This window comes from Terrapene carolina, unplaced genomic scaffold (assembly GCF_002925995.2).
Source record: "Terrapene carolina triunguis isolate 2854851 unplaced genomic scaffold, T_m_triunguis-2.0 Scaffold473, whole genome shotgun sequence".
Taxonomy (NCBI): Eukaryota; Metazoa; Chordata; order Testudines; family Emydidae; genus Terrapene; species Terrapene triunguis.
In genome coordinates, this window is record NW_020664824.1 from 1,541 (window position 1) to 27,629 (window position 26,089).

Below are 26,089 nucleotides of genomic sequence, written 5' to 3' on the forward strand. Positions count from 1 at the left end.
CCAGTCCACCCCTTCCATGAAGCCCCGCCCCCACCCCAACCCCCATTCCAACCCCTTCCCCAAATCCCCGCCCCGGCCCCGCCTCCTCCCCTTCCCTCCTGCGGCGTGCTAACGCTGCCAAACAGCTGTTTGGCGGCGGCCGGGCGGGAAGCGCTGGGAGGTAGGCGGAGGAGCGGGGATGCGGCACGCTCAGGGGAGGAGGCGGAGGAGGGGAGGGGAGGCGGGACAGGGAACTTGGCTGCCGGTGGGTGCAGAGCACCCACTAATTTTTCCCCATGGGTGCTCCAGCCCCGGAGCATCCACGGAGTCGGCGCCTATGCTCTGACTGCTCCGCGCAGTGCGAGTCGATCAGTGCCACTGCTTGGCCCCTCTTAGCAGCCAGCCCTGCCGCTGGGCCTGGGGGAGGCTGTTCCTACGGGCAGGGCATCCAGGGCCCAGCTTTCACCCGTATGTTGTGTCCTGAGGCCCTGGCTTTTTCCTTCCCTCGCTGCGGCTAATACCCTCTCCCAGACCCTTCCCTATCTCCCGTCCTGCCTCCTCCTCTCCAACTGCCCACCCCAGAGAGCCCCCGAGGCTGCTCTGCCCCACTTGCCTCCCTAAGCACGTCCTGCCCTCCTACGAATCTCCCCCAGGCTGCCCCTTCCCCACCACCTCCCGTGGTCACCTTGGGGTCTGCAGGACTCCAGCTGCCATTGCTCCAGCCTGACCGCTGCTGGAAGCCTCTGCTCCTACCTGTCTGCTTCCCTCGGGCTCCCTCTCCTTCCTGCCCCCTGCCCCGGCCCCTCCTCTCAACCCTCCTGCAAACCCAGTTCTTCTGCGATACCCCCGCGGCGTGTCCCCCACCTGCTCACTCTCGGGTGACCGGGGAGGGGGCGGAGGTTGGCAGGGGCGCGGCAGAGCGATGTCGGGCACTGGGGCAGACAAAGGGGCTGAGTTCTGGAGGGAGAAGGGGAAGTTAGAGCGTCACCATGTGACGCTGGCCTGTGTCCACAGGGATCGGGAAATACGTGGCCTTGGACCTGGCCCGCAGGAACGCCCGCACCATCCTCGCCTGCCGCAGCAGAGAGCGGGGGCAGGCAGCGGTGGAGGAAATCCAGAGGGCCACCGGGAACCCAAACGTGCTTCTGAGGATCGTGGACATCAGCAACATGGCCTCCGTCCGGCGCTTTGCCAAGCAGATCCAGCAGGAGGAGAAGCGACTGGACATCCTGGTCAATAACGCCGGAGTCACAGGTTGGTGGCGTCGCGTAGGGATGGGGACAGGCCTTCAGCAGAGTGTGCCCAGCCCCTGCCAGCAGAACCCCCCTCCCCTGTGCCACACGCCAGCCACGTCTGCCCAGCCCCTGCCTGCGGAACCCCCCTCCTCTGTGCCACACGCCAGCCACGTCTGCCCAGCCCCTGCCTGCAGAACCCCCCTCCCCTGTGCCACACGCCAGCCACGTCTGCCCAGCCCCTGCCTGCAGAACTCCCTGTAGGCCTTGCTGGAGCCCTTTGCATAACTGACAGGGGCAGTGAAGCACAGTAGGCCTGGGCGGGGCAGGTATTAACTAGCCCCAAGTCAGCCCATTCCTGACTGGGGAGCATGGTGCAGCAGCACCCAGAGTCGTGGCCTGAACACATTCCTGGGAGCTGGGACAGGGACACCCCCACCCGCGTAAGATGAGGAGGGACCAACAGGAGACTGGAGGGGGATGTTTTGCTCGAAGGTGCAGGATAATAACCAAACACAGCAGGGTGTCCCACAGCCCCTGCTCGTATCCCGGTAGAAAAGGAGAAGTCACAGGAGGGGTGTCTTTGTGCTGGTCTAGGGGCAGGCCCTGGTGTCCTGACTGAGCTGGTCTCGTTGTGGCGAGCGTACTCGTGCTCGTGCACCTGCAGCTCGTAGTGGGTGCGAGGCCCACGCTTTGGCGACAAGAACCCTGGCCGCGCGCCTTCCCCGCTGCGCTGAGCCTGTGGGCCTTCTTTACGCCGGACATCACGGCCTGCGGGATCAGCACCCTGTGTTCTCTGCTGCTGCAGCTGACGTCGGCACACCGCCCGGCACCCCGACCGCTGATCTGATGGGTGCCCACTCTAGGAGTCGCGGCCTAAGATGGTCGAAATCTCCGAGCGAGGGAATCCCCTCATCCCCCCCAGCCAGATCGCCCCAGAGTTTGATAAGGTGTGGACGCGCTGGGGAGTAGGTCAAGGCAGGCCATCCGAGTTTACAAAGAAAGTGGGGAGACATGGGCTGGAATCGGTAAGGCGGTGCCAGAGACTATAGCCTTGAAGAGGAAGAAGTGTAAAGAAATGTAGAATCTTGCAAACCGTGGCCATGGCTGTTAGATGGGTAAGACAAGAGGCCACAAAATTGGCAGGGAAAGTAATAGAAAGAAAGAAAGAGTCCGACGAAGGAACAGAAGCAATGGAGCCCGGGAAAATGCAGGCAGAAAGCAGGCCAGACACAGGATATGTTGCAGCAAGCACAGGAACAGACTAGAGAATTGGAAAGAGCTGTAGAGAATCTGCAGAAAAGAGACGTGCCGCCCCCGTTATCGATCTGGGTGTGCAGCAGCAAGCTTCGGGGACTTCTCTTGTGCCTGAAGGACGGGGACAGAAATGGACCATTGAAAGCTAGATCCCGGGAGGATTGGAACGACCTAGGCCAACAGTCACCACGTAGCCCCTGGGCAGGGGCCGCCGCACCACAACTGGCCCTGGACGATGAAAGCCAGGTTCCAGCAAATCCTGAACCGAAACCTATTTTGGACATTGGTAGGAGCCTTAAGCCACCCCAGCATCAAATCCACCCAGTCGGGTTTGATGCTGGTGTCGCTGCAGTGAGCGGTTGGGTGACTCCGAAGTATTTTACAGTTCCCTCGGGTGGAGCAGCAACAAAGGAAGTTACAAGAATGCACAGAGAGGCTCCCCCACGCTTAGCAGAGAGATTCCAGATGTGGATGGATGGGGACTTAGAGCCAGAAACACCAAAGGAAACACCGTGTCGCAGACATTACTCTGAGGTGTGGTGGAATGGTTGGAAGCGTGGCATGAGGATGAAGCAGCTACATGCCGCTGGGTGAATGGCTGGGAAAATGGAAGAAGTTGTGAGGCAGCAAGAGGGAACGCTTGGAAATGAGCTGAGAACACAGCTAGGTCAGTGGGAAACAGAGGGACCCGGAGGCCGAGGCTGGGGTTAGAGAGGTTGCAGAATGAATCGAGGCGGAGGAGGAGGACGAGATGGTGAATGGGTGCCAGCCGGACAGTTAATACAGGAGAATAGAGATCTGAAAGGAGAGACTGAGAAGTTGCAGGCACAGTTCCAAGCATGTATGGTTAGTAGGGAACGGGGAGATAAAGATAAGAAAAAGGACTGTGGTAGCTGTGTTCACTTCACGATGAACCAATGGCATAGGATAGCCCTTCCCGAGACTCAGGACGCATTTGTCAGCAACCCGTGACTGTAGATGTTTGGGGACACCCTCATATTTGCATCTGAGTTGGGGATGGGCTTGTAAATGTTTGTATTGGCTCCAGGGGCAGGGATCCCCATAGCTAAGGACATATTCAATGCACAGCCAGTGACAGTCAGTATAAATACGGGGAATAAACAAGACTATGTTAAAATATCACCCTCCAGGAAAAATGTGCCATTAAAAGGAGAGAAAATCAGATTGGAGCAGAAACAATAAAACGATGGGGGATAATTATTGACTTTCCAAACATGGCTTTAGCAAACCTTACAGGAAACGAGGACAGTGACAATAATCATTTAATTCCCAGGGAATTGGCTACACAAACAGTGAAGGCAATAAAACCAAAGAAACCACCCCATGCCGGAGGGATGGGAGCTTGGTGGACTGAAACAGAGCCTAGTTACCCTGGGAGTATGTGTACAAGATTCGTCAGCTGCAGGAAGAGTACAGACCCTAGTTACCCTCGAAGGAGACTCCTCCCTCCCCCTCCGTACATTAAACAATATCCAATACCCCAGGAAGCCAAAGACTCATTAAGACATGTTATTGACAAACGAGAGAGGGGTGGATTTATTAGGTGGTGCTCAACACCTGATACCGCACCAGTGGGCCCGGTAAAATAGCCAGCTGGAACGTGGAGACTGACAGTTGTTTATAGAGGATTAAATAAAACTTCGACGAGAGCGGCACAAGTAGTGGCAGCCTGTCCTGCATTGATGGAGGTGGCCTCTCCTAAAACGAAGGGGTTCTCTGTTGCGTACATATGTAGCAGGCTCTGGAGTCTCCCCTTGAACTCCAGGTAGCCGTATCGAACAGCTGTTGTGTTTCCAGGAACCCAGTATTGCCGACTGTTTTACCTAAGGGCTATTGTGATGCACCAACCATACTTCCTGCTGTGGTGAGAAATATGCTAGAAAAAGAGGGACTTTTACAAACCGGATGAATACATCAATATGTAGATAACATCGTGGGGTAAGTGAGCCAGCAGAGGAACATGAACAGTTAGCACAGCACTTATTGAAATGTTGCCAGACATCGGGCTTAAGACTTAATCCTTCTAAGTCTCAAATCAAGCAAAAGGAGGTACAGTCTCTAGGAATTAGACTGGGTGCAGGAGATAGGTCAGTCACTAAGGAAAGAGTAGAAAGTATTATCCAGCTTCCCATGCCAGGGGATATTAAATCGCTGCAGTCTTTCTTGGGTCTCACGAATTTCTGTCGGGAGTTTATTGTAGGATATGCAGAGTCGGCAGGACTCTTATATGAAGTGCTCCAAAGAGTGCAGTGAACACAGACAGAGAAGACAACTAGTGTTACCCAGGATTTTCTGAACCCAGAGCTCTGGGTAACTTTACCCTTTGGGAGGCGGTGCCAGGAAGTAAATCGATGGGGACACTGCACATCTGTCTGATGGATGGTTGGTATAAACAGAGCAAACGAGTGCTTCCACTAAAAGCTTTTACTTTATTTAGTCTCCAGCACTTATACGTGTCCCCCACCGGTTAGTAGAGCACCCCAAAACAATCATTACCAAAGTCTGGAGTGGTCTTTCAGTGGGTCAGTGTCAGATTTCTGGGGGCCAACCTTCTGTCTGCCACGGGGGATCTTAAGATGTGTCCACCTAACTCAGACCTTTCTCCCCATACATAGCTTATCAATCAAAACAAAAACAAAACAAATACAAAACCAATCATATAGAGACAAAATATAGGGACAAAAAAGAGGTTCAACAAGGACAAGTGCAGAGTCCTGCACTTAGGATGGAAGAATCTCATGCACTGCTACAGACGAGGGACCGAATGGCTAGGCAGCAGTTCTGCAGAAAAGGACCTAGGGGTTACAGTGGGTGAGAAGCTGGATATGAGTGAACAGTGTGCCCTTGTTGCCAAGAAGGCTAACGGCATTTTGGGCTGTATAAGTAGGGGCATTGCCAGCAGATCGAGGGATGTGATCGTTCCCCTCTATTCGACATTGGTGAGGCCTCATCTGGAGTACTGTGTCCAGTTTTGGGCCCACACTACAAGAAGGACGTGGAAAAATTGGAAAGAGTCCAGCGGAGGGCAACGAAATGATTAGGGGGCTGGAGCACATGACTTATGAGGAGAGGCTGAGGGAACTGGGATTGTTTAGTCTGCAGTGCCCCTCCATGCATGAGTTTGGCAATGGAGGCTAAGACTCTAAGCCTAAAGAGAAGGTCTCACATTGGGGGTGCAGTCCAGACCAGTGAGGGGTTGTGCACCATCTGCTCTGCAACCTTGGGTAGCTGGTAAGAGAATGCATGGTGAATGCACTGGTTGTTTCAGAGACCCCAGTCAATGGACTTGAACAATTTTGGTTGCCAGGCAATTTGTTTTAAGGTTCTGATGGCTACTTACTCACCCTTCAGCAGTTATTTCAAGAGTATCCCATGAGCACTGGGATACATAGAGGGCCAAGAGCTGAGCAGAAAGATAAATTAAGCAAATTGCATGCTTGTTTTACTGGAACTACAATTCACATCCGTAGGTCCAGCCATCTTGTCTAACAGGAGCAGTATTGCAGTGTGTCTCTGTCTTTCTTCTTTGCATGGTAATGTTTTCTATTGAGCTGTTCTGGGTTCTTCTACTTAAAGTTTGGTAGGCAAGAGGTCAGCAAGCCACCAGCACCATGCTGGTCTCTATCTGTTGCCACATGTGCTGTAGTTTCTAACGTATGCCAAGAGACTGGGCATTTTAGTGGCTCTGAAGGCCGTGTGGTGCTAACGGTTCACTGGGACAGGCTATTAAGCGGTTTGCACTGTTGCCAGTTGCTTTTGTCCACCCTCACGGACGCTCAGCTCCTCTGGGCATACATTCTGCCTCCACAGAGCTGAGACTGTCAACTGGCCCATATAAACCAGGTGGAGCTGGCACTGAACCAACCGAGTTCTCAAAGCTCAGTTCCTTAGGTGGCAGCTAACGTCACAAGCACCTCATTAAACCAGAAATTGTATTAGAGGCCTAGATTTTAAGGGTATATAGGCTTTGCTGCACTCAGCATGGCAAAGCCTAACTGATTTAGGAGCCTGAGTCTATAGGAGTAATGACATAAGCAGCACTGCTATTCACGAAGCAAGTACAGTGCTTTGAACAGGCATTGTTATGGAAGTACTATTTATCAGCATGACAAAACTCAGATCCAGGAGAGATTTGCTGGGTTTTGGGTTTCATTTTGCATCCTCAAGCCTGGGCCATTTTGGCAAAGCCAGGCTAAGTTCTAAGCAGGCCTCCACCAGGATCCCGTTTCCAATGGACGTCACACAAAGCTGGGGTGGGGGAGGAGACCGGGACAGTTTCCATATGGTGTCAAGTCAACCCCAAATTGCGTCATTTCAACTGATCTTGACTTTGAGAGTGGAAGGAGGGGTTCGAACATGAAACCACAAAACTCAACCCCACACAAAACAAAAGCAGAGGTTCTGGCCAGAAGAGACCATTAATCAATGGCAAAGCTCCAAGCTTACAAAAAGCACCACTCTCTGGTATCTTTAATCAGAACAGAGGGGTTAGGTTTCTCATAGCAATAAGGAAAGTGGCCCATTCTCATTCTGCTAAGGGCCACCTGGAATACTTAGCAAACAGCTGTTCTTCCTATCTCTCCAAGCCCTTCAAGAGTCCACACCACAACTGCAGAGGACACTGAAGAGCCAAGTATTATGATATACTATAGCACTTTACAGACATTAAGCCTCACAACCACCTTGCATGGTATTACTTAAAAAACCCCACACATATACCTGGAAACTGAGGTACAGGGAGGTTAAGGGACTTGTCCAAGGGCACAGGAATACAGCCCAAGGCTCAGTCCTGTGCTTAACCTACAAGAACTTCCTCCTTCTCAATAATGACACCAGACCTGGATGAAAGCTCAATGAAGCCAGTGGGACTCTCTCATAGACTTTAAGACTAGAAGGGACCATCAAGATCATCTAGTCTGACCTCATGCACCTTGCAAGACACAGAACCTCACCTACCCACTCCTGTAATAGACCCAGAACCTCTGGCTGAGTTACTGAAGTCCTCAAATCATGGTTTAAAGACTCAAGTTCCAGAGAATCCACCATTTACACTAGTTTAAACCAGCAAGTGACCATGCCCCATGCTGCAGAGGAAGGCAAAGCCTTCCCAGGGTCTCTGCCAATCTGATCCAGGGGAAAATTTCTTCCTAACCCTAAATATAGTGATCAGTTAGCAGGGCCGGCTCCAGGGTTTTTGCCGCCCCAAGCAGCCAAAAAAAAAAAGCCTCGATCGCGATCTGCGGCGGCAATTCGGCGGGAGATCCTTCGCTCTGAGTGGGAGTGTGGGACCGTCTGCCGAATTGCCGCCGAATAGCTGGACGTGCCTCCCCTCTCTGGAACGGCCGCCCCAAGCACCTGCTTGCCAGGCTGGTGCCGGCCCTGCAGTTAGACCCTGAGCATGTGGGCAAGATCCACCAGCCAGACACCAGGGAAAGAATTCTCTGTAGTAACTCAAAGCCCTCCCCACCTGGGTTTTGGATCAGGCTTAAAGTTCTTAACATCCAACTGTTGTTTGTTGGCCTCAGTGAAATGAGTTTGATGGATCTCAGTACAACTCCAAGTGGCAGAAAGCCTTTGCCACATCTGGTACTAATTGGCCCTCACCAGCACTTTCAGCAGAAAAACCCAGGGTTGAATGGTCATTAGAGACCCAGGAACACCCTTCGAAGTCCAGGCTGAGGCACATAAGCCTCCTGAGGTGGTTTGCACACCACTAAGTCTACTCTGTAGCACCCTCCTGGTAAGTGCCGCATGGACAGCCCCGGAGAGCAGTGAATTTACCCATCGCTTTGAAACAAATTGCTGTTTGCTACAGCGTGAGCGCCTGGGCACAATAATACACACTACTGAATGGCTCTGGGGCATCTGATTACTGCAGTGCAGCATGGGATGGCATGAAATCATTCACAGTACCCCTCAGGTAACATAGGCACCCCCCCACACCCAGTCAGAACAGACGTGCCTTCCCGTGCGTCACCCTGGCTTACTGGTTTCCAGGTGTTCTCTGGCTCCTGGTTCCGACAAAGCACCTGCTGGCCATTTCGAGAGATCAGAAGCCCCTCGTGCGACTGGGAAAAGCAGAGTAAAGGGGATGGGCTGAGTGTGTCCCAGCCATCACGGCGCTTCTCACACACCAGGGTGACAGAAAACTCGGCGGCAAGTACAGCTCCCACCCGGCGAGTATCCCCAGCGCCAAGGGCAGCGGAGAGCAGAGAGCCGGTGTGAACGTGCACAGATGTTGTGCTGCCACCTGCTTTCCCTCAGGCCTTCCCCATCTGATAAATACAAACCGGTGCTGACTCACATGCGCCTAGTTTCCCAGCCCCCCTCCGGGAACTCAGCAAAACCCAGGACCCAAGTCTAAAATGCAGGGCAGACACTTCCTAGCTGAAGCGAATGAAGGAAACTGCTGTTTCCAACAGGAACCCTGGCCTGACACAGCCCTCCAGTTGGCTTTGACCTTTCAATTGTTAACCCCAGACTTCACCAGGAAGATTAAACAAACACCCTTGTGGGTAGACACCCCATATGCCTAGAGGTTTAGCTTCTCTTTCTCGTGAGGTGTTTAAAACTATAGGAGGGAATTTAATGTGTTATGTTACAATTTTTTAAAGGCACTTAGGGCTGGATTCTGGACTCCTGTTCCAGCCACCGCCTTCTGGGGGATCCTTAGGTGGCCCAGAGTCAGTGTCATGGCTGTATACCCCACCCCTACACACACACACACACACACACACACACACACACACACACACACGGCCTGTCTACATTGCAGCCGGAGATGTGATTCCCAGCTTGGGTAGCCATACCTGTGCTACCTCTGATTGAGCTAATGTGCTAAAAAACAGAAGCCACATCTACACGGGTGGTGGTGGGACAAGCTAGCTGCCCAAGTACAGTCCCATCTGAAAACCTAGGCACGTACTCAGGGTAGCTAGCCCATTCTGCTGCTCATGCCTCCACGGCCAGCAAGAGCACAAATACTGCAGGTATGTCTACCTGCGCTGGGAACCTCCAATATAGAAACCCAATATAGAGCCAGGAAGACGGAGCGTGGCTGCAGCCCCTCCATGCTACAGCTAGTCCCAGCTGCTGGAAAGGGCCTGTGGAGCCCAGAGTACGTTGAAGCAACCTAAAGGCTGGAGACCAGACCTACTCCCTCCCCAGCTCAAGAATGCAAAGGTCATAAAGGTGACAAAAAGCCAACTCAGCCCCTCCTTGACCTGTGCTGAGTGCAGCTCAGAATCTGGGCCTTCATAAAGGGTTCATATCTGTTCCCAAACTCCCCAGGCTGTGTCGTCCCCCCCCCCTTGTGCTCTTCCCTGGGCTCCAGACCTTTCCCCACATCCCCAGGGCTTCATCACTCTCTCACACTCTTCCCTATCAATGCTCTCCTTTCATCACGTTCTCTATTTCACACCAGCACAGGGTCTGCCCAACTCGGGGGGGCAGGGGGGAAGGGGGTCTCCTTAATGTTCTTCCTTCCAGGAAGAGAGAGATGTTGGGCAGATCTCTTCATTGCCAGGAGGTCTTAGGGTGCTAGGGATAGCTCAGAATTCCCCAAATGCAGGTCCACGGCCCTTTCAACGTCAGGACTAGTATCTCCGTCTACTCCGATGCCTATGGAGGGCACTTCTGGCTAACACAATGATCTGCTGCGGCAGATCTGCTGCCACAGACCCCAGCCAGGTCAGCAGTGAATGGAAGCACGCTTTTCCTACTGCGCTGTCAGTTAAAAGCTTGACACACATGAAAGAGGCAGAAAAACAAACTCCAAACAATAAGCAGACAGCGCTTGTCCCATGAGGACGCTGGGCTGATGAGCTAACTTTTACCATCTCTACTGCCAAGGAACGTGGTCATATTCCCTGGCCAGATGGCTCATTAGACTGCATGGACTCCTCTCGCCAGCAACCCCTCTTCAGAAAGGAGTTCAATGCCTTTTCATTTCAGATGTCCCTCTCTCTGGCCAGCTCAGCCCTACGTTCGGTGCATAATCAAAAGCAGGAGAGGCTCATGGAGAACAGTTCCGAGATCCAATCCCACCTTGGTCCATACAAACAGTATGGGAGAGGTTTCACCTGAATCCTGGCCTCCAGCACCCCTAACTGTCCCAGCCCTAGCTTCCCCCCCCCGATCTGCTACCCCACCCCAGTTCTTACCCGTACTACTGCCATGCGAATCTAGTTCTAGGTCTCCCATGAGCAGGTGTTTATAGGAAAATTCTACAGCTCTTCCCTGGGATGAAGCCAGCCGCGTTCTAGACTGTTCATTGCACTCCATAGCGAGGACTCTGAAAACGTATGGGGTCAGATCCTTGGCCCTCTTAAGTCTGCTTGGCCCTGCTCTGGTAGCACAAAGCAATCTCTTAACCTCGGTGGCCTCCTGAGGATTCCTCTGGCACAGAGAAATCAGCTGTGGTCTGCAGCTGGCCCAGCTAGCTTCCTTCCCCCCCCCCCCAAGTTCACCCACACGTGCCAGGCGTGTGGCTGAAGAAGCCGGGGCATGGCCACAGAACTCTTGAGATCCGGCACAGCCAGGCCCAGGAGAGCTCTCTACGTTGCCACTTAGGACTGGCCCAGAAACCTGAAGATTGACGAGCCATAGAAGTGGCTTACAGTGACACAGGGCCCAAATAGCAGTTTGGCCTGTATGTGGCTCATGGGCTTTAATGGAGCACAAGGCCCTCTCGATAGGGTTTTGAGCCGCCCCACAGGATTCCACAATAACTGTAGCTCCTCAGTTACAGGGCTCTCCAATTTCTTAATAGAGTGAGTCACATTTTAAATGAGCGACTGTTGCATGTACAGCTCCCCTCCCATTCGCCATCACGCAGCCCCCTCGTCACAAGCGCGTGACATTGCTCTGGCAGCATCAGCAACTGACTACATGGAAAAGGTAACGTTAGGGAAGAATTTGATGCTCTCATATGCTTTTATGCTTCTGGAGAGTGTTTACGGGTTGAGATTCCACCCAAGCTTGCTTGCCAGCATCCTGACCCAATGTTTCTGGGCTTGTTATTCAAATGGTGAAGTGACATACTGTGTATGAGCTTGATTTCAGGATCCCGCCCAAGCAGATTCCCCAAGGTCCTGGGGAAATGGAGCGATTCCCCAGCAGCCTCCTTTTCAAGAGATTGCCCTCTTTTCGTAGGCCCTCTCATTAGAGTCACATATTTTTATGGCCATTAGGACTACCTACTCTGACCTCCGAAGAAATGTACCCAGTCATTCCAGCACTGAGCCGAATAACTTGTGTGTGAGTCTCTTTTAGAAACACATCTAGTATTGCTGGAAGTGATGAAGAATCTACCACATCTCTAGATAACAAGGCACTGAGGAATTAAATACAATTGCTTTTAGGGAATCAGGTTCCAGTAGGACCCCAGATGACCCCTCTGCTGGGTTCTAGCTGCCCCAGAGAACTCTCCTGTCCTACTGTCTACTTTGATACTGCTTCCTTTCATTGGGGAAACCAGGAGAAGGTACTTCATGAGTGTGAGGGTCTCCAAAGAGTCTGAGTTGCCTGTTGCCCACAGATGGATGATCAGAGTCTGGGTTGAAATCAGGAAAAGCACCTCCTAATATACAAGACTCATGGGAACATTTTAGCTCTGCAAAAGCAGTCTGGAAATCACATGAGAACAGGCTCACTCATGAGATGTCTGGCACTCCCTTGCTTCCAAGAAGGGCCAGAAATAATTTCTGAGGACCATCAATGTGCTTTTGGAGGGGAGGGGGCTGTATAGAACATAGTTCCTTGGGCACCTGGATGGCTATCTGCCTATGAAAACCACCTTCCTTGTGATATTTCAGCTCTTTCTGCTCCTGCTAGAACCCCAAAACAGAAATGGACTCTGCTCTTTGATCTTCAGAAGATCTTACATCTGACAGGAGCAAGGATGTCCTGTATCTAACTTGGCCCAAACCAAACCCATCATGAGCTTGGCTAACTTTGCCCTCCTTTCCTCCCCATGTTTCCACAAGCACCTGGGCTTGCCTGGGAAGAGGAAGTGTAAGGCATTACAGTCAGAAATGGGCACAAGAGAAATAAAGATAAAAATCTCCCTAGTAGCTAAAACTTAACAAGCTAGACTTGATTCAAGCTAAAATCCTCACCACACGTTCCCAGCAACAGGGGGACCAAATTCTCAGGTCCGGATCCCCCCAAAGTCAAAGGGCTGGTTCCTTTGTCTTCTTAGGTGTGTGTGTGAGAGAGATGGGAGATGCCTTCCTGCTATTCTGGAAGGATCTCCTGAGGCATGCCTTCCCGTTCCCTCCCATTCCAGTCATACCCTACGGAAAATCTGCCAGGACAGAGCTTGAGTCATCCTTATTGTTGCTGAGACAGTTCTGCTTTATGCATCTACTGAAGCTCTCAGCTCCACGCCCACAAACATCTGCCCATTTTGGACCTTCTAACATGACCCGTGGGCACTTCCAAGCACCCCAATCCAGACACACAGCCGCTCAGAGCCTGGCGGTTGGATGGGTGTCTGCTGTAGAGAGCTCATGTTGCAACAGGGTGCAAAGCATCCTCGACCAAAGCAGGAAAGACTCGACTAGGAAATGTTACTCAGCAAAATGGAGGCATTTCTCCTCCTGAGCTCAGCAAGGACCATTATCTCCAGAGCTGCTTGGGTCCCTGCTGTCCTGGAATATCCACTTACCCTTAAAAAAACAACAAGGAGTCTGGTGGCACCTTAAAGACTAACCGATTTATTTGGGCATAAGCTTTCATGGGTAAAAACCTCATTTCTTCAGATGCATAGAGTGAAAGTTACAGATGCAGGCATTATATACTGACACATGGAGAGCAGGGAGTTACTTCGCAAGTGGAGAACCAGTGTTGACAGGGCCAATTCAATCAGGGTGGATGTAGTCCACTCCCAATAATGGATGAGGAGGTGTCAATTCCAGGAGAGGAAAAGCTGCTTCTGTAATGAGCCAGCCACTCCCAGTCCCTATTCAAGCCCAGATTAATGGTGTTAAATTTGCAAATGAATTTTAGTTCTGCTGTTTCTCTTTGAAGTCTGTTTCTGAAGTTTTTTTGTTCAATGATAGTGACTTTTAAATCTGTAATAGAATGACCAGGGAGATTGAAGTGTTAAAGCCAGTAAGTGAACACTTCAATCTCCCTGGTCAGTCTATTACTGGAAGTTAGTTAATGTAATGCCAATATTTAAAAAGGGCTCTAGAGGTGATCCCGGCAATTACAGACCGGTAAGTCTAACGTCTGTACCAGGCAAATTAGTCGAAACAATAGTTAAGAATAAAATTGTCAGACAGATAGAAAAACATAAACTGTTGAGCAATAGTCAACATGGTTTCTGTAAAGGGAAATCGTGTTTTACTAATCTATTAGAGTTCTTTGAAGGGTTCAACAAACATGTGGACAAGGAGGATCCAGTGGACATAGTGTTCTTAGATTTCCAGAAAGCCTTTGACAAGGTCCCTCACCAAAGGCTCTTACATAAATTAAGCTGTCATGGGATAAAAGGGAGGGTCCTTTCATGGATTGAGAACTGGTTAAAAGACTGGGAACAAAGGGTAGGAATTAATGGTAAATTCTCAGAATGGAGAGGGGTAGCTAGTGGTGTTCCACAAGGGTCAGTCGTCGGACCAATCCTATTCAACTTATTCATAAATGATCTGGAGAAAGAGGCAAACAGTGAGGTGGCAAAGTTTGCAGATGATACTAAACTGCTCAAGACAGTTAAGACCAAAGCAGACTGTGACGAACTTCAAAAAGATCTCACAAAACTAAGTGATTGGGCAACAAAATGGCAAATGAAATTTAATGTGGATAAATGTAAAGTAATGCACATTGGAAAAAATAACCCCAACTATACATACAATATGATGGGGGCTAATTTAGCTACAACAAGTCAGGAAAAAGATCTTGGAGTCATCGTGGATAGTTCTCTGAAGATGTCCGTGCAGTGTGCAGAGGCGGTCAAAAAAGCAAACAGGATGTTAGGGATCACTAAAAAGGGGATAGAGAATAAGACTGAGAATATATTATTGCCTTTATATAAATCGATGGTACGCCCACATCTCGAATACTGCGTACAGATGTGGTCTCCTCATCTCAAAAAAGATATACTGGCACTAGAAAAGATTCAGAAAAGGGCAACTAAAATGATTAGGGGTTTGGAATGGGTCCCATATGAGGAGAGATTAAAGAGGCTAGGACTCTTCAGCTTGGAAAAGAGGAGACTAAGGGGGGATATGATAGAGGTATATAAAATCATGAGTGATGTGGAGAAAGTGGATAAGGAAAAGTTATTTACTTATTCCCATAATACAAGAACTAGGGGTCACCAAATGAAATTAATAGGCAGCAGGTGTAAAACAAATACAAGGAAGTTCTTCTTCACGCAGCGCACAGTCAACTTGTGGAACTCCTTACCTGAGGAGGTTGTGAAGGCTAGGACTATAATAGCGTTTAAAAGAGAACTGGATAAATTCATGGTGGTTAAGTCCATTAATGGCTATTAGCCCGGATGGGTAAGGAATGGTGTCCCTAGCCTCTGTTTGTCAGAGGATGGAGATGGATGGCAGGAGAGAGATCACTTGATCATTGCCTGTTAGGTCCACTCCCTCTGGGGCACCTGGCATTGGCCACTGTCGGTAGACAGGATACTGGGCTAGATGGACCTTTGGTCTGACCCTGTACGGCCGTTCTTATGTTCTTATGTTCTTATGCCTCCTCCCACCCACCTCCTGTTTGACCACTGCTTGCTAAGCTCCTGCGCACTTGAAGAAGAAATGGAGGTTACCTACCTGTAACTGGAGGTTCTTTGAGATGTGTGGTCCCATCTGTATCCCACACCCACCTGGAGTACTGTGTCCAGTTTTGGGCCCCACACTACAAGAAGGATGTGGAAAAATTGGAAAGAGTGCAGCAGAGGGCAACAAAAATGATTAGGGGGCTGGAACACATGACTTATGAGGAGAGGCTGAGGGAACTGGGATTGTTTAGTCTGCAGAAGAGAAGAATGAGGGGGGATTTGATAGCTGCTTTCAACTACCTGAAAGGGGGTTCCAAAGAGGATGGATCTAGACTGTTCTCAGTGGTGGCAGATGACAGAACAAGGAGTAATGGTCTCAAGTTGCAGTGGGGGAGGTTTAGGTTGGATATTAGGAAAAACTTTTTCACTAGGAGGGTGGTGAAGCACTGGAATGGGTTCCCTAGGGAGGTGGTGGAATCTCCTTTCTTAGAGGTTTTTAAGGCCCAGCTTGACAAAGCCCTGGCTGGGATGATTTAGTTGGGGATTGGTGCTACGTTGAGCAGGGGGTTGGACTAGATGACCTCCTGAGGTCCCTTCCAACCCTGATATTCTATGATTCTCCATCCCCTCTACTGCCAATTATCTGGATTTGCTGTAAGAGAAGGAACTGGAGAGGCACCAGGCTGCATGGCCATTTATACCCTCAGTTTGGTTCATGTGCGGATCAACGGACACGGCTTGCTAAGAAAATTCTGGCTTCAGGCCCAGGTGTGCATGTGTACCCCACGCATGGAATACAGACTGGGGCCGCACATCTCGAAGAACCTCCGGGTACAGATAAGCAACCTCCAGTTGTTTGCTAAGGTGCTGGCTTCTGAGTATGTATGAACCCTCTAGGCTCCACACTGGGTGCCAGAAATGTATGAATTTCGATGAACTATATGGGCTAAAGGTGTTAACGTAACCCAGCCACATTACACAGTGTTTACACCAGGTTGGAGTTTGGTACACGCAGACCTCAGCCTACTTAGCGCCATGGCAAACACCCCATTAAACGTCCGTTTAGCCGGTTATTAAAGATACAGAAAAGAAGAGAAACCAGCGAAAGCTGGTGATAACTGTGGTTCTGGGGAAAGGAGAAGACTTTAGTTGAGACAGGCTGGAGCTGCTGCTGCTGTTAATGTCCAAGCCCGTGTCATCCCAGCCCGTCCCCTCATTATCCTGTCCAGCAGCAAGGTCTAGTTTCCAACGCACCAATCTGGATCCCCTGATTTCTGGTTCTGTGCTATTCTCCTTGCCCAGGCTCGGGCTTAGCACAGTTCTTGAGTTCCGTCATGAGGCCTTTCTCTTTGTGCTCATTCAGCCTGTCCCGCCTTTGCCCCTCCGCGGTCGTTGTTGTCGGTTACGGTCACATCCTACGACCGCGCACTTGCTTTCCATAGCAGAGCTCACAAGTCGGGTACTTTTGTCGCCCAGTTACCCCAACAGACAGGCGGGCCTGCTGTGAGGTGCCCAGCACCAGCCCAATACCCCATTGCTAACCGGGCACGTGGCACGGCTGGCCCTTGCCACGGTGACCTCTACACGTCGTCTCGCCGAAGCTGCCAGGTCTCCCTGGGTGGCTGGGAGAGCTTTGTTCATGACCCAGCCCGCGGCAGATCCCACGCCGAGGTTATTCCCGGTCTGACAGTGGCACTGAAGTACCCCATCAGGGAGCGGGGCCCACTGGGCCAGGCGCTCCACCAGAGCACTCAGCCTGCAGGCCACAGCCCGGCCGGGGCTGGGACAGACACGTGGGAGGTGGTACCAGTGAACAGACAAGGCTTAGCAGAAAGCAGCTGTCTCCGCTCAGCCTGGGGCTGTGGCGGGCAGGGAGCACGAATCCGAATGGCAGCCACTCCCGACTGCCCAGCCAGTCCCCTCTTCTCTTCCAGGTTTGCCGTTCTCCATCACCTCCGAGGGGCTGGAGCAGACGTTCGCCACCAACTACTTGGGCCCTTTTCTTCTGACCAATTTGCTTCTGGGTAAGGGCTGCCCCAGGCACTGGGCACTCGCTCGGCTGGGGGAGGGGCTGCACTGGGCACTTGCGGGGCTGCCCCAGGCATTGGGTGCTGCAGGACTGGGGGAGGGCTGCCCTGCTGCCCCTGGCATTCCCCTGGGGCATGGACCCAGGTCTTGCGCTGGCTGTGCCGGGGCTGCTAGCCGACTCCCCGTCTGTGCCCAAGGGTCTCTCTGAGCTGGGGCTTCTCCCCGGCCATGTGGGAGCCCTCCCCCACCACGCCACCCCCTGACACGAGCCTGTTGGCTTTGCCCCTCCCCCGCACAGACACCATGAAGGGCTCCGCTCCCGCCCGCATCGTGAACGTCTCGTCCTTCAGACACGTCGGGGGCATGGTCAACGTGAAGCACCTGGCCGGGGAGGAGAGGCCCAAGAACTTTGACCAGTGCTACAGTAGCACCAAGCTCATGAACATCCTGTTCACCAATGAGCTGGCGAGGAGGCTGCAGGCCACAGGTCAGTGTGATCTCCCCCCCGGTCCCCCCCCGGGGCCAGCAGAGGCCAGCACCCCGTGGCCCCTCCTGAACCCCCCCCAGCTGCGTTCGCTCCTCACGTCCCCCTGGATTTATGCAGCACCTTGGCAGAAAGGGAAGCGATGGCCTTGGCACTGTGATCCAGAGGCACCGTCCCAGCAGACAGGCCTCCCGGGGGGGGAATTCCCTGCACTGTGGTCAGGACCTGCGGAGGGTCCCGAGCCTAATCCCTGCCAGCTAAGAGGGGCCAGGCCTAGCTGTCCTGTCCTGCAAACACCCACTGGCCCAGTTCCCGCTGCTGCGGGTGCTCTGCCCCGGCTGCCGTTCCGCTGGGCAGCCGCGCTCCCTCGACTCGCCCCAGTCGTGGGACCGGGGGATGGGGGGGGGAGTCTCTGTTTGCAACATTTCCAAATTACTCACCAACGCTGTCAAGGCTGTGACTCCCCGAGGCACAGAACGGGTGCTGCTAGGCGCCACTGCCTCCTCGTCCGGGGGGGCTGTGAGCTGTGCAGGAGTGGGGGGCGGGGGGTCTCCTCGCAGGAGAGCTTGTCTGCTCCCCGGGCTGGCTGTGCCCGGGCCTGCTCGTTCCATGGCGAGCTCTTCTAGCCCTTCCGCTGCTACCGGCGCTAGAGAGGACACAGCACCGTGGACATTTTCTAGGGCTTGGTGAGAAGCTGCCAGGATTCCGGCATGTACCCCAGGCAGTGGGGTGGGGTTTGACTTCCCAGCAAGTTCCATGTGGCCCCCCTGGCGAGGGTTTGGGGCAAGGCTGGGCTAACCAGGCAGCAGGAATTACCAGCTTTTATTTCTGTAACTCGGGTTGTTCTCATCGTCCATGTACATTTCCAACCCTCTCTTGATGCCACAGTGAAATCAAGACCCAACGGCCAGATTTTCCAGGTATTTTGGTGCCTAACTCCCATTGAAATCAATCTCTGGGTTTCAGATTTTTTCTGTACCCGTGGGGATAACAGTGTTGCCCTTTGTGACCTGAGAAGCTAGCCAAAAGTTGGGGCTCTTGGTCGTTGTTCCAGGTCGGAGGATGAATTGGTGAGAGTCAGGGATTTCTTTGGTGCAGTCTTGTTGATTTACAAAAGGTGTACGAAGTCTTGTTCCCCTGAACATAGAAATCAAACAGCAGGAGCCCGTGTCTGCCTAGCCACCAGCGCTCTGCGCCCAAAGAGCTGTCTCTCTTAGCTCTCGCTCATGGCCACATTACTAGTTGTCTGTTACTGTCTACTTGGCTTTCTCTTGCTGCTTCAACATGCCCTCCCTCTCTCTCACCCCTCACCCCTATCCCCCCCACACCCTTCCACCAATCCTCTTGGGCCACATGTTTTAGCTTCTACACACCATTTCCATGTGCCTGTGTTTTGGGGGGCTACTGCTATTGTTTCAGCGACCTCCTTACAATGATTTCTTTACATCTATCCTCCACGCAAGGTGGTGCCCAGGCCTGACCCATAGCAAGGTTTAACTGAACCAGTCGCTGTAACACTGCTTGCTGCATGCAGGGCCTGTGAGGATCAAGGCACTGAAGGTTCAGGTTGTGAGGCTTCAGATACTACAGTGATAGCACCTGAGATGGACAGAAATGAGAACAGACCCTGCGTGATCTTGCCCCTCCTGCAGCTCTCCTGGCAAATGACGGGGTGTTTTGTTCTGAGAGGAGCCGAATACCTGGGGAAAGGATAAGGAATGGGGTAGAGCAAATGGGGCACTTGTATTGACCCTCTCACAACACAAGAACATGGCAACAGTCAATGAAACTGACAGGCAGAACATTTAAAACTGATCAAAGGCAATACCGTTACACTGTGTGTAATTAGCCCGTGGAACCCACTGCCACCATTCTCTTTAAAAGAGAACTGGCTAAATTCATGGTGGTTAAGTCCATTAATGGCTATTAGCCAGGATGGGTAAGGAATGGTGTCCCTAGCCTCTGTTTGTCAGAGGGTGGAGATGGATGGCAGGAGAGAGATCACTTTATCATTGCCTGTTAGGTCCACTCCCTCTGGGGCACCTGGCATTGGCCACTGTCGGAAGACAGGATACTGGGCTAGATGGACCTTTGGTCTGACCCGGTACGGCCGTTCTTATGTTCTTATATGTGGTTGAGACCAAGGGTTTAGCAGGGATCAGTGAAGGGTCACCTGGATAATGAGAACAATCAGAGTTACAGAAATAAAGGCTGGGAACTTTTCTCTCTCTAACCGTCAGGGGTCAGGAATTTCCCCCTGGGGCAGGTTATCCCGTCACTGCCTCCTGCCTGGGTTCTTGCTCCTCGCTTTGGTGCAGCTGGCGCTGGCCACTGTCAGCACCAGGAGACCAAGTTGGATGGAGTGCAGACTTTGGCAAGTCACCTGTCTGTAGCCCATTGTCCTGGGCTAACCCCCCCGTCCATCCACCGGGTCTAGAAACGGGCACTCTCTCTCCTACAGACTCTGGGGGAACTTGGCATGGCCAAGCCCTGTGCTCCTCCAGCTCGTCCCATGTTACTGGTGCTGGCAGCAGCATGGCCACAATGGCTCTACGGATTCGCAGTTTCTGATCCCCAGGCATTGTGCCCTGACTGGCATCTCTGCCCTCCCAGGCCTCTTTCAGCGCTGCTGTTTTCTCAGTATCTCACAGTGCCCGATTCTCCCCTCGTTTAGGTGGTTTTGACCTGGGGCAGCTCCGCTGATCCACACCAATGTTAGTGAGAGGGGAACCGGGTTCATCTCCTCTTACAGCTTCTTGGGCATGCCCGGAGCAGGTGAGAAATGCCCCATGTGCTCCCAGCTCCTTGGAGCTCCTCGCCTGGCTGCTGTCTCCAGCTGGGATCTGCTTCTGCCGCACTGCCTTGGACCTTTCCGTTGAGTCATTCAGCATGGTGACTCCTTCCCGGGAGACAGCTGTCCCTGAGAACAGGCTGGGCATGATCTTTGGGTCTCGTTTATTTCATCATGTCCTTACATCAGCCTTGCTTTCATCTGCAGACGTCTCCATCTGGGTTGTGCCGACACACGGTGCGGCCTCAAGGCCTGGCTCCTTGCCCTGGGGGGAGCTGTGATTAGCCGACGCTGTTCACTTGATTGCATGTTAGATGGCAGAAAGTCTGTCTGATCATCTGTTCTCAGGGGCCTCCATCACTCCAGGGCTTTCACTAGCCCCGGCTCTCTCGCCCTGCTGTTTAGGGCCCTTCCTGCCCCACTGCGAGCTGGCCCCTCGGTGGCAGACCCCATGGTAGCTCTCCAGGCCTATGTCCCCTGAAAGTTGGGTCAGTGCCATTAGTTCCACATAGGGTGTACCTGAAGGCCACTCAGAACCTGCAGCTGGTGCAGAATGTATTACACACTGCTTCTCCCAGGGAGCAAGTGGGCCGTGTGATCTCCAGTGGCTCCCACTAGGTCTCTGGGCCTTGGTCTTGACCTGTAGGATCTGGATACCAGGGAGCTTTTAAAAACGATAAGGGATCCACCCAGGAAATGGAAGGAAGGGCATGTCACCAAGGAAATACACATGGGACAGCCCATGTATCAGGAAAGCCAAGGCAAAGCAGGCGTTACAACTGGCAAGGAATGTTAGAGACAAGAAGAAGGGGTTCTACAGATATGTCACACAAAAAAGAAAGCACAAGGACGGAGTGGGTGCGCTGCTCAATGGAAAAGGTGAGCAGGTAATGGAAGATGATAGGAAGGCAGAGCTGCTCAATGCCTACCTTGCTTCAGTCTGCTCACAAAAATATCATCTGATCAGACAGCTAGCCAACTTACCATAGGCACTACAGGGGAAGGGATGCAGATCCGGATAAGTAAAGAACATGCCAGAGATCTTCTGACTAATTTGAATGAATTCAAGTCAGCAGGGCTGGTGCCAGTCACCCCAGGGCGCTGAAGGAATTGGCTGAAGAAATCTCGGCGCCACTGGCAATAATATTTACAAACTCATGGCTGACAGGAGAGGTCCCAGAAGACTGGAGAAGGGCTAAGGTAGTGCCCGTCTTTAAAAAGGGGAAAACAGAGGAGTCAGGGAACTATAGACCAGTCAGCCTGTCCTTCATACCTGGGAAGCTACTACAGCCATGTATAAAACATTCCCTCAGCAAATACCTGGAGGATAAAGGGTGTGATCACTAGCAGCCACCATGGATTTACCAAGAACAAAGCATGCCAAACCAGCTTGATTTCCTTCTCTGACAAGGTAACTGATTTAGTGGGTGGTGGACATAATATACCTGGATATTAACAAGGCGTTTTACACAGTCCTACATGACATTCTGATAAGTAAGCTGGAGAAATGTGGGCTCAGCAGAGTTACCATTAGGTGGATACATAATTGGCTAAACAACCACAAACAAAGAGTAACTGTTAATGGAATGATGTCAGATTGGAGGGCGGTCTCAAGTGGGGTTCCACAGAGATCTGTTCTGGGTCCAACGTTATTTAACATCTTTATTCATAACCTGGATGTAGGAATAGAGCAGACTGATCAAGTTTGCAGATGACACAAGGCTAGGGGGTTGCAGACACTTCAGAGGCTAGAGCTAAAATCCAGAGGGATCTTGATAAATTGGAGAACTGGGCTATAGACAACAACATGAAATTCAAGAAAGACAAATGTAAGGTGCTACACTTAGAGAAGAAAAAACAAACGCACAAATACAGAACGGGGGGAAACTGGCTTGGCAGCAGCACTGCTGGGAAGGATCTGGGAGTTGGGGTGGATCCCAACCTCAACATGAGTCAGCAATGTGATGCTGTTGCAAAAAACCCAAATGCAATCTCAGGTTGTATTAACAGAGGCCTCGCCTGCAAGTCACAGGAGGTGACAGCGCTGGGTAGGCCTCAGCTGAAGTTCTGGTCACCAATGTATAGAAAGGATGTAGAGAAACTGGAAAGGCTCCAGGGGCGAGCGACAAAGCTGATCAAAGGGATGGAATGCAGCCGTACGAGCAAAGGCTGAAGAAACAGGTATGTTAGTTTGGAAAAGAGAAGATTAAGGGGGGACGTGATAGTGGACTTCAGATACTTGAAAGACTCCAGCACAGCAGATTTAGATGAAATCTCAGGACAAACTTCCTCACTGTGAGAACAGTCGGTCAGTGGAACAGACGCCTCGGGAGGTCGTGAAAGCTCCTTCACTGGAGGGTTTCAAAAGGAGGCTGGAGAGTCTGTCTGGGATGGGTCAGACACCACATCTTGGCAGGGGTTAGACTAGATGACCCGTGCAGTCCCTTCTAACTCTACGGTTCTATGAGCTTCTCTCCCCTCCCCCATGATACCACAGTAGCCACCGTCTGCAAGGTGCCCCCTACTTAACCTGTCTCTGCATCGGAGCTGGCCTGACCGTCAGGTACTGACAAACCCTTTGTGCCTGTGTAACCCCGACAGACCCCCGTCGTCGGCGGGTGGGATTGAACCTGGGACCTCAGTGCATGAGCCTCTATTGCACGAGCTAAAAGCCAACTGGCTGTTAAGCCGACTCATTTTCGCTCTCTCTTTAAGTGGTCTTGGTGCCACTAGCGGGACCCAGGAGTTGTGTGGGTTACACCTGCAGAGGTCGGGCTGCCCTGGGGTATGTCGGGCTCTTCCCGAATGCTGAGTTCAGCAAAACTCAAACGTCAGAAACCTGGGAAACAGAGGCACGTGGCCCTGCCTGCTCTACCCCACAAGCCGTTCCCAACAGTGCGTGTGCCCTTCTGAGCACACCAGGCTGGGGGCTGGCCTCGGGCAAGGTGCCCTCGTGGTGAGCGATCACCTGGGGGGAGAGCTGCCACTGCTCCGGCAGCAGGGTTGGGCGCCAAGCATCTCAGAACCACTCTGGGGAAGCACAGCCATCGGCACCAGAGTTTGGGGTGCTGGAACGGCCCAGAGACACCTCAGTCCCTATGAGAGAGACACGGCTCCGTTCCCCGCTGCACGCCCCGTGCAGGGCTGGACGGTCTCTGCTCCACTGAAGTGATTTCCCCCGTCCCGGAAGGCCTAATCCAGGAATCGCATAGGCTGCCTGGATATCTCCCCTCCGCCCCCCAGGCATGGTTTCCCCACAGCCTGCTCCCTCTGCCCTGTAGGAAGAGCCCCACTGCTGTAGCCACTGGGTGCTCAGAGTTTCAGTCACTGGCACGGCACCGTGGTGACACACAGAAGCAGGGCCGGCGGCCACCAGTGGGTGTAGGCAGCGGGAGGTGCTAATGGCAGTTTGGCCCAGGCTCCTGCACCCCACAGCGTCTCTGAGGGAAGGACGGGCCAGTGGGGGTGCAGCTGTGGGCGTTCCCAGCCTGCCTCACCCTGGAAGCATGAGACCCAGGCGGGAGAATCCTGTGAGAAGGGGCTGGGATAGGTCTTGCCTCATCTGTGCCAGACCCTGGCCCTACCCCGTGTCACGGAGTCCCCGGGCGATGCTCTGGGACTGCTCCCCACAAAGCCAGTCAGGACTTTGGGGAGCCTCCTCTCCCTCGGAGCAGACCATCTTCAGGGCAAGAAGCTCACATGGCTTCACCTCCTGGGTCTCTCCTGGGAGCATTCAGCATATGCCCCTCCGTGCGCTTCCCACAGCGAGTCCGCCCAGGTGGGGTCCTGGGGAAGCCAAAGGGTTCTGCACCCCCCACTTCGCAGTCAGACGTGACTCTCAGCCAGCCAGTAAAACAGAGGTTTATTAGATGACAGGAACATGGTCTAAAACAGAGCTTGTAGGTCCAGCGAACGGGACCCCTCCGCTGGGTCCATTCTGGGGCCCAGCGAGGCAGACCCCCGTCTGCCCTCCCTTCCAGTCCCTAGCTAGCTCCAAACTCCAGTCCAGCCACTCCTTCTCTGGGCTTTGTCTCTTTCCCAGGCCAGGAGGTCACCTGACCTCTTTGTTCTCCCACACCTTCAGTTGGCACCTTTGCAGAGGAGGGGCCCAGGCCATCAGTTGCCAGGAGACAGAGTGTCGGGCATTTATGTACCCTGGCCCTTTGCTCTGCAGCAACCATACACCCTTATCCCACCCCCTAGATACTTAAGAACTGCATAGGGGAAACTGAGGAAAACATTAAGAACAGTCCCACTTCGTCACACCCCGTCTCTTTGCTGCCAGACAGGCCTGGATACCTGGGGCTTCTGAGTCACTCGCCTGGCTGGGCCTGTTTTATTAGCATCAAAGAACCAGTTGAACCCCCAGAGACTCCCAGCGTCTTCGCCAGGCTGCTGGCCCAGCGCCCCGCGGAAGGGTTGCTCCTGCTCAGCCCTGCGGATGGCTCCGGGCCATCCCGCCTGGCTGGCATGGAGAGCTGCGTCCCGGCCCCTGGGGGTCTCATGCTCCCCTGAACCCAGCTGTCTCTCTCTTCCCCAGAGCCTGCCCTCAGCTCCTAATCACTCCCCCGCATCATCCTGTGAGGCCTGGTCACTGACCCAACAAGCACCGGGGAGGCGGGTAATTGGGCACAGGTGGGGCTCAGTCTAGCGCCTCTGAAAGGGCCTGGCCCCCCAGGGCAGGGGGCCTCCCAGGCTGGGGAAAGCATGTTGGAGCGTGTCTGGGCGGCACCTGCTCGAGGAATAAACAGGCCCCTGGCTCTAGGCTGGCGAGTACAAAACTCACCCCCTGGCCCCTCAGGGCTCCAGGGGGTCTGGCTATAGGACCCTGCCCCCCGTGCTGTCCCCAGAGCCCACGCAGTGACTGACTCTGCTCCTCTACAGGGGTGACGGCCAATTCCCTCAACCCCGGCATCGTGAGGACAGAAATCATGCGCCACTTCAACTGGCTGATTCGCCTGCTCTTCAGCATCGCCAGCATCTTCTTCACGGTGCGTGCAATGGGGGGACAGTGGGGGGCCCAAGGCCCGGAAGGGTGTGGGGCCCAGAGGCCTGCTCTGGCAGACCGCTCGCCCCACGGGCAGGGTAGGGCCAGCGAGTGACTAGCGCAGACCCTTGGGGGCAGGGCACAAGTTTCCAGTTGGCTCTGTTGTGGGCTGACGTACAGCGGGATCCCCAAAGCCTCGGCCCGCACCCTGCTCCCGGAAGGTCTGGCCCTGGGGTCGAGCTCAGTGGGGCTGGCTGAGGGTCCAGGCAGCTGCAGTCAGGGTGGGGAGCTCCTGGTGCACAGAGCCGGAGTCCCAGGGTGCTGCAGCGAGGGAGGTGGGGGCATTTCTGGGGTCCCTCAGGAGCGTCCCCGAGCAAACGCCGGGGGAGGAGCAGCCGGAGCCCTGGGAGGAGGGCGGCGAGCCCCGGCGGGGGCTCCGCTCTCCCCCCGGCGGCCGGGGGGAGGGCGCCGCGGGGGAGGGCGGCCAGAGCGCTGCGGGGAGGGCGGTGAGCCCGGCCGTGGTCCCGCTTTCCCCGGCGGCCAGAGCCCCGCGCCGCCCCCCTCCAGGTGCCGCCCC

The 26,089-nt window shown here is 53.3% G+C and overlaps 1 protein-coding gene across 1 annotated transcript in view; it reads left to right on the forward strand.

The window, feature by feature from the left end:
- Nucleotides 1–989: 989 nt before the first annotated feature.
- LOC113407877 (retinol dehydrogenase 13-like) overlaps nt 990–26,089 on the forward strand; it is a gene marked incomplete at its 5' end in the record, with an annotated part of 26,657 nt that continues 1,557 nt past the window's right edge. The window contains 4 exons of the mRNA XM_026658606.2: nt 990–1,233; nt 17,157–17,246; nt 17,549–17,737; nt 25,410–25,516. Of these exons, the coding sequence (XP_026514391.2) occupies nt 990–1,233; nt 17,157–17,246; nt 17,549–17,737; nt 25,410–25,516 (630 nt within the window). The remainder of the gene's footprint in view (nt 1,234–17,156; nt 17,247–17,548; nt 17,738–25,409; nt 25,517–26,089) is intronic.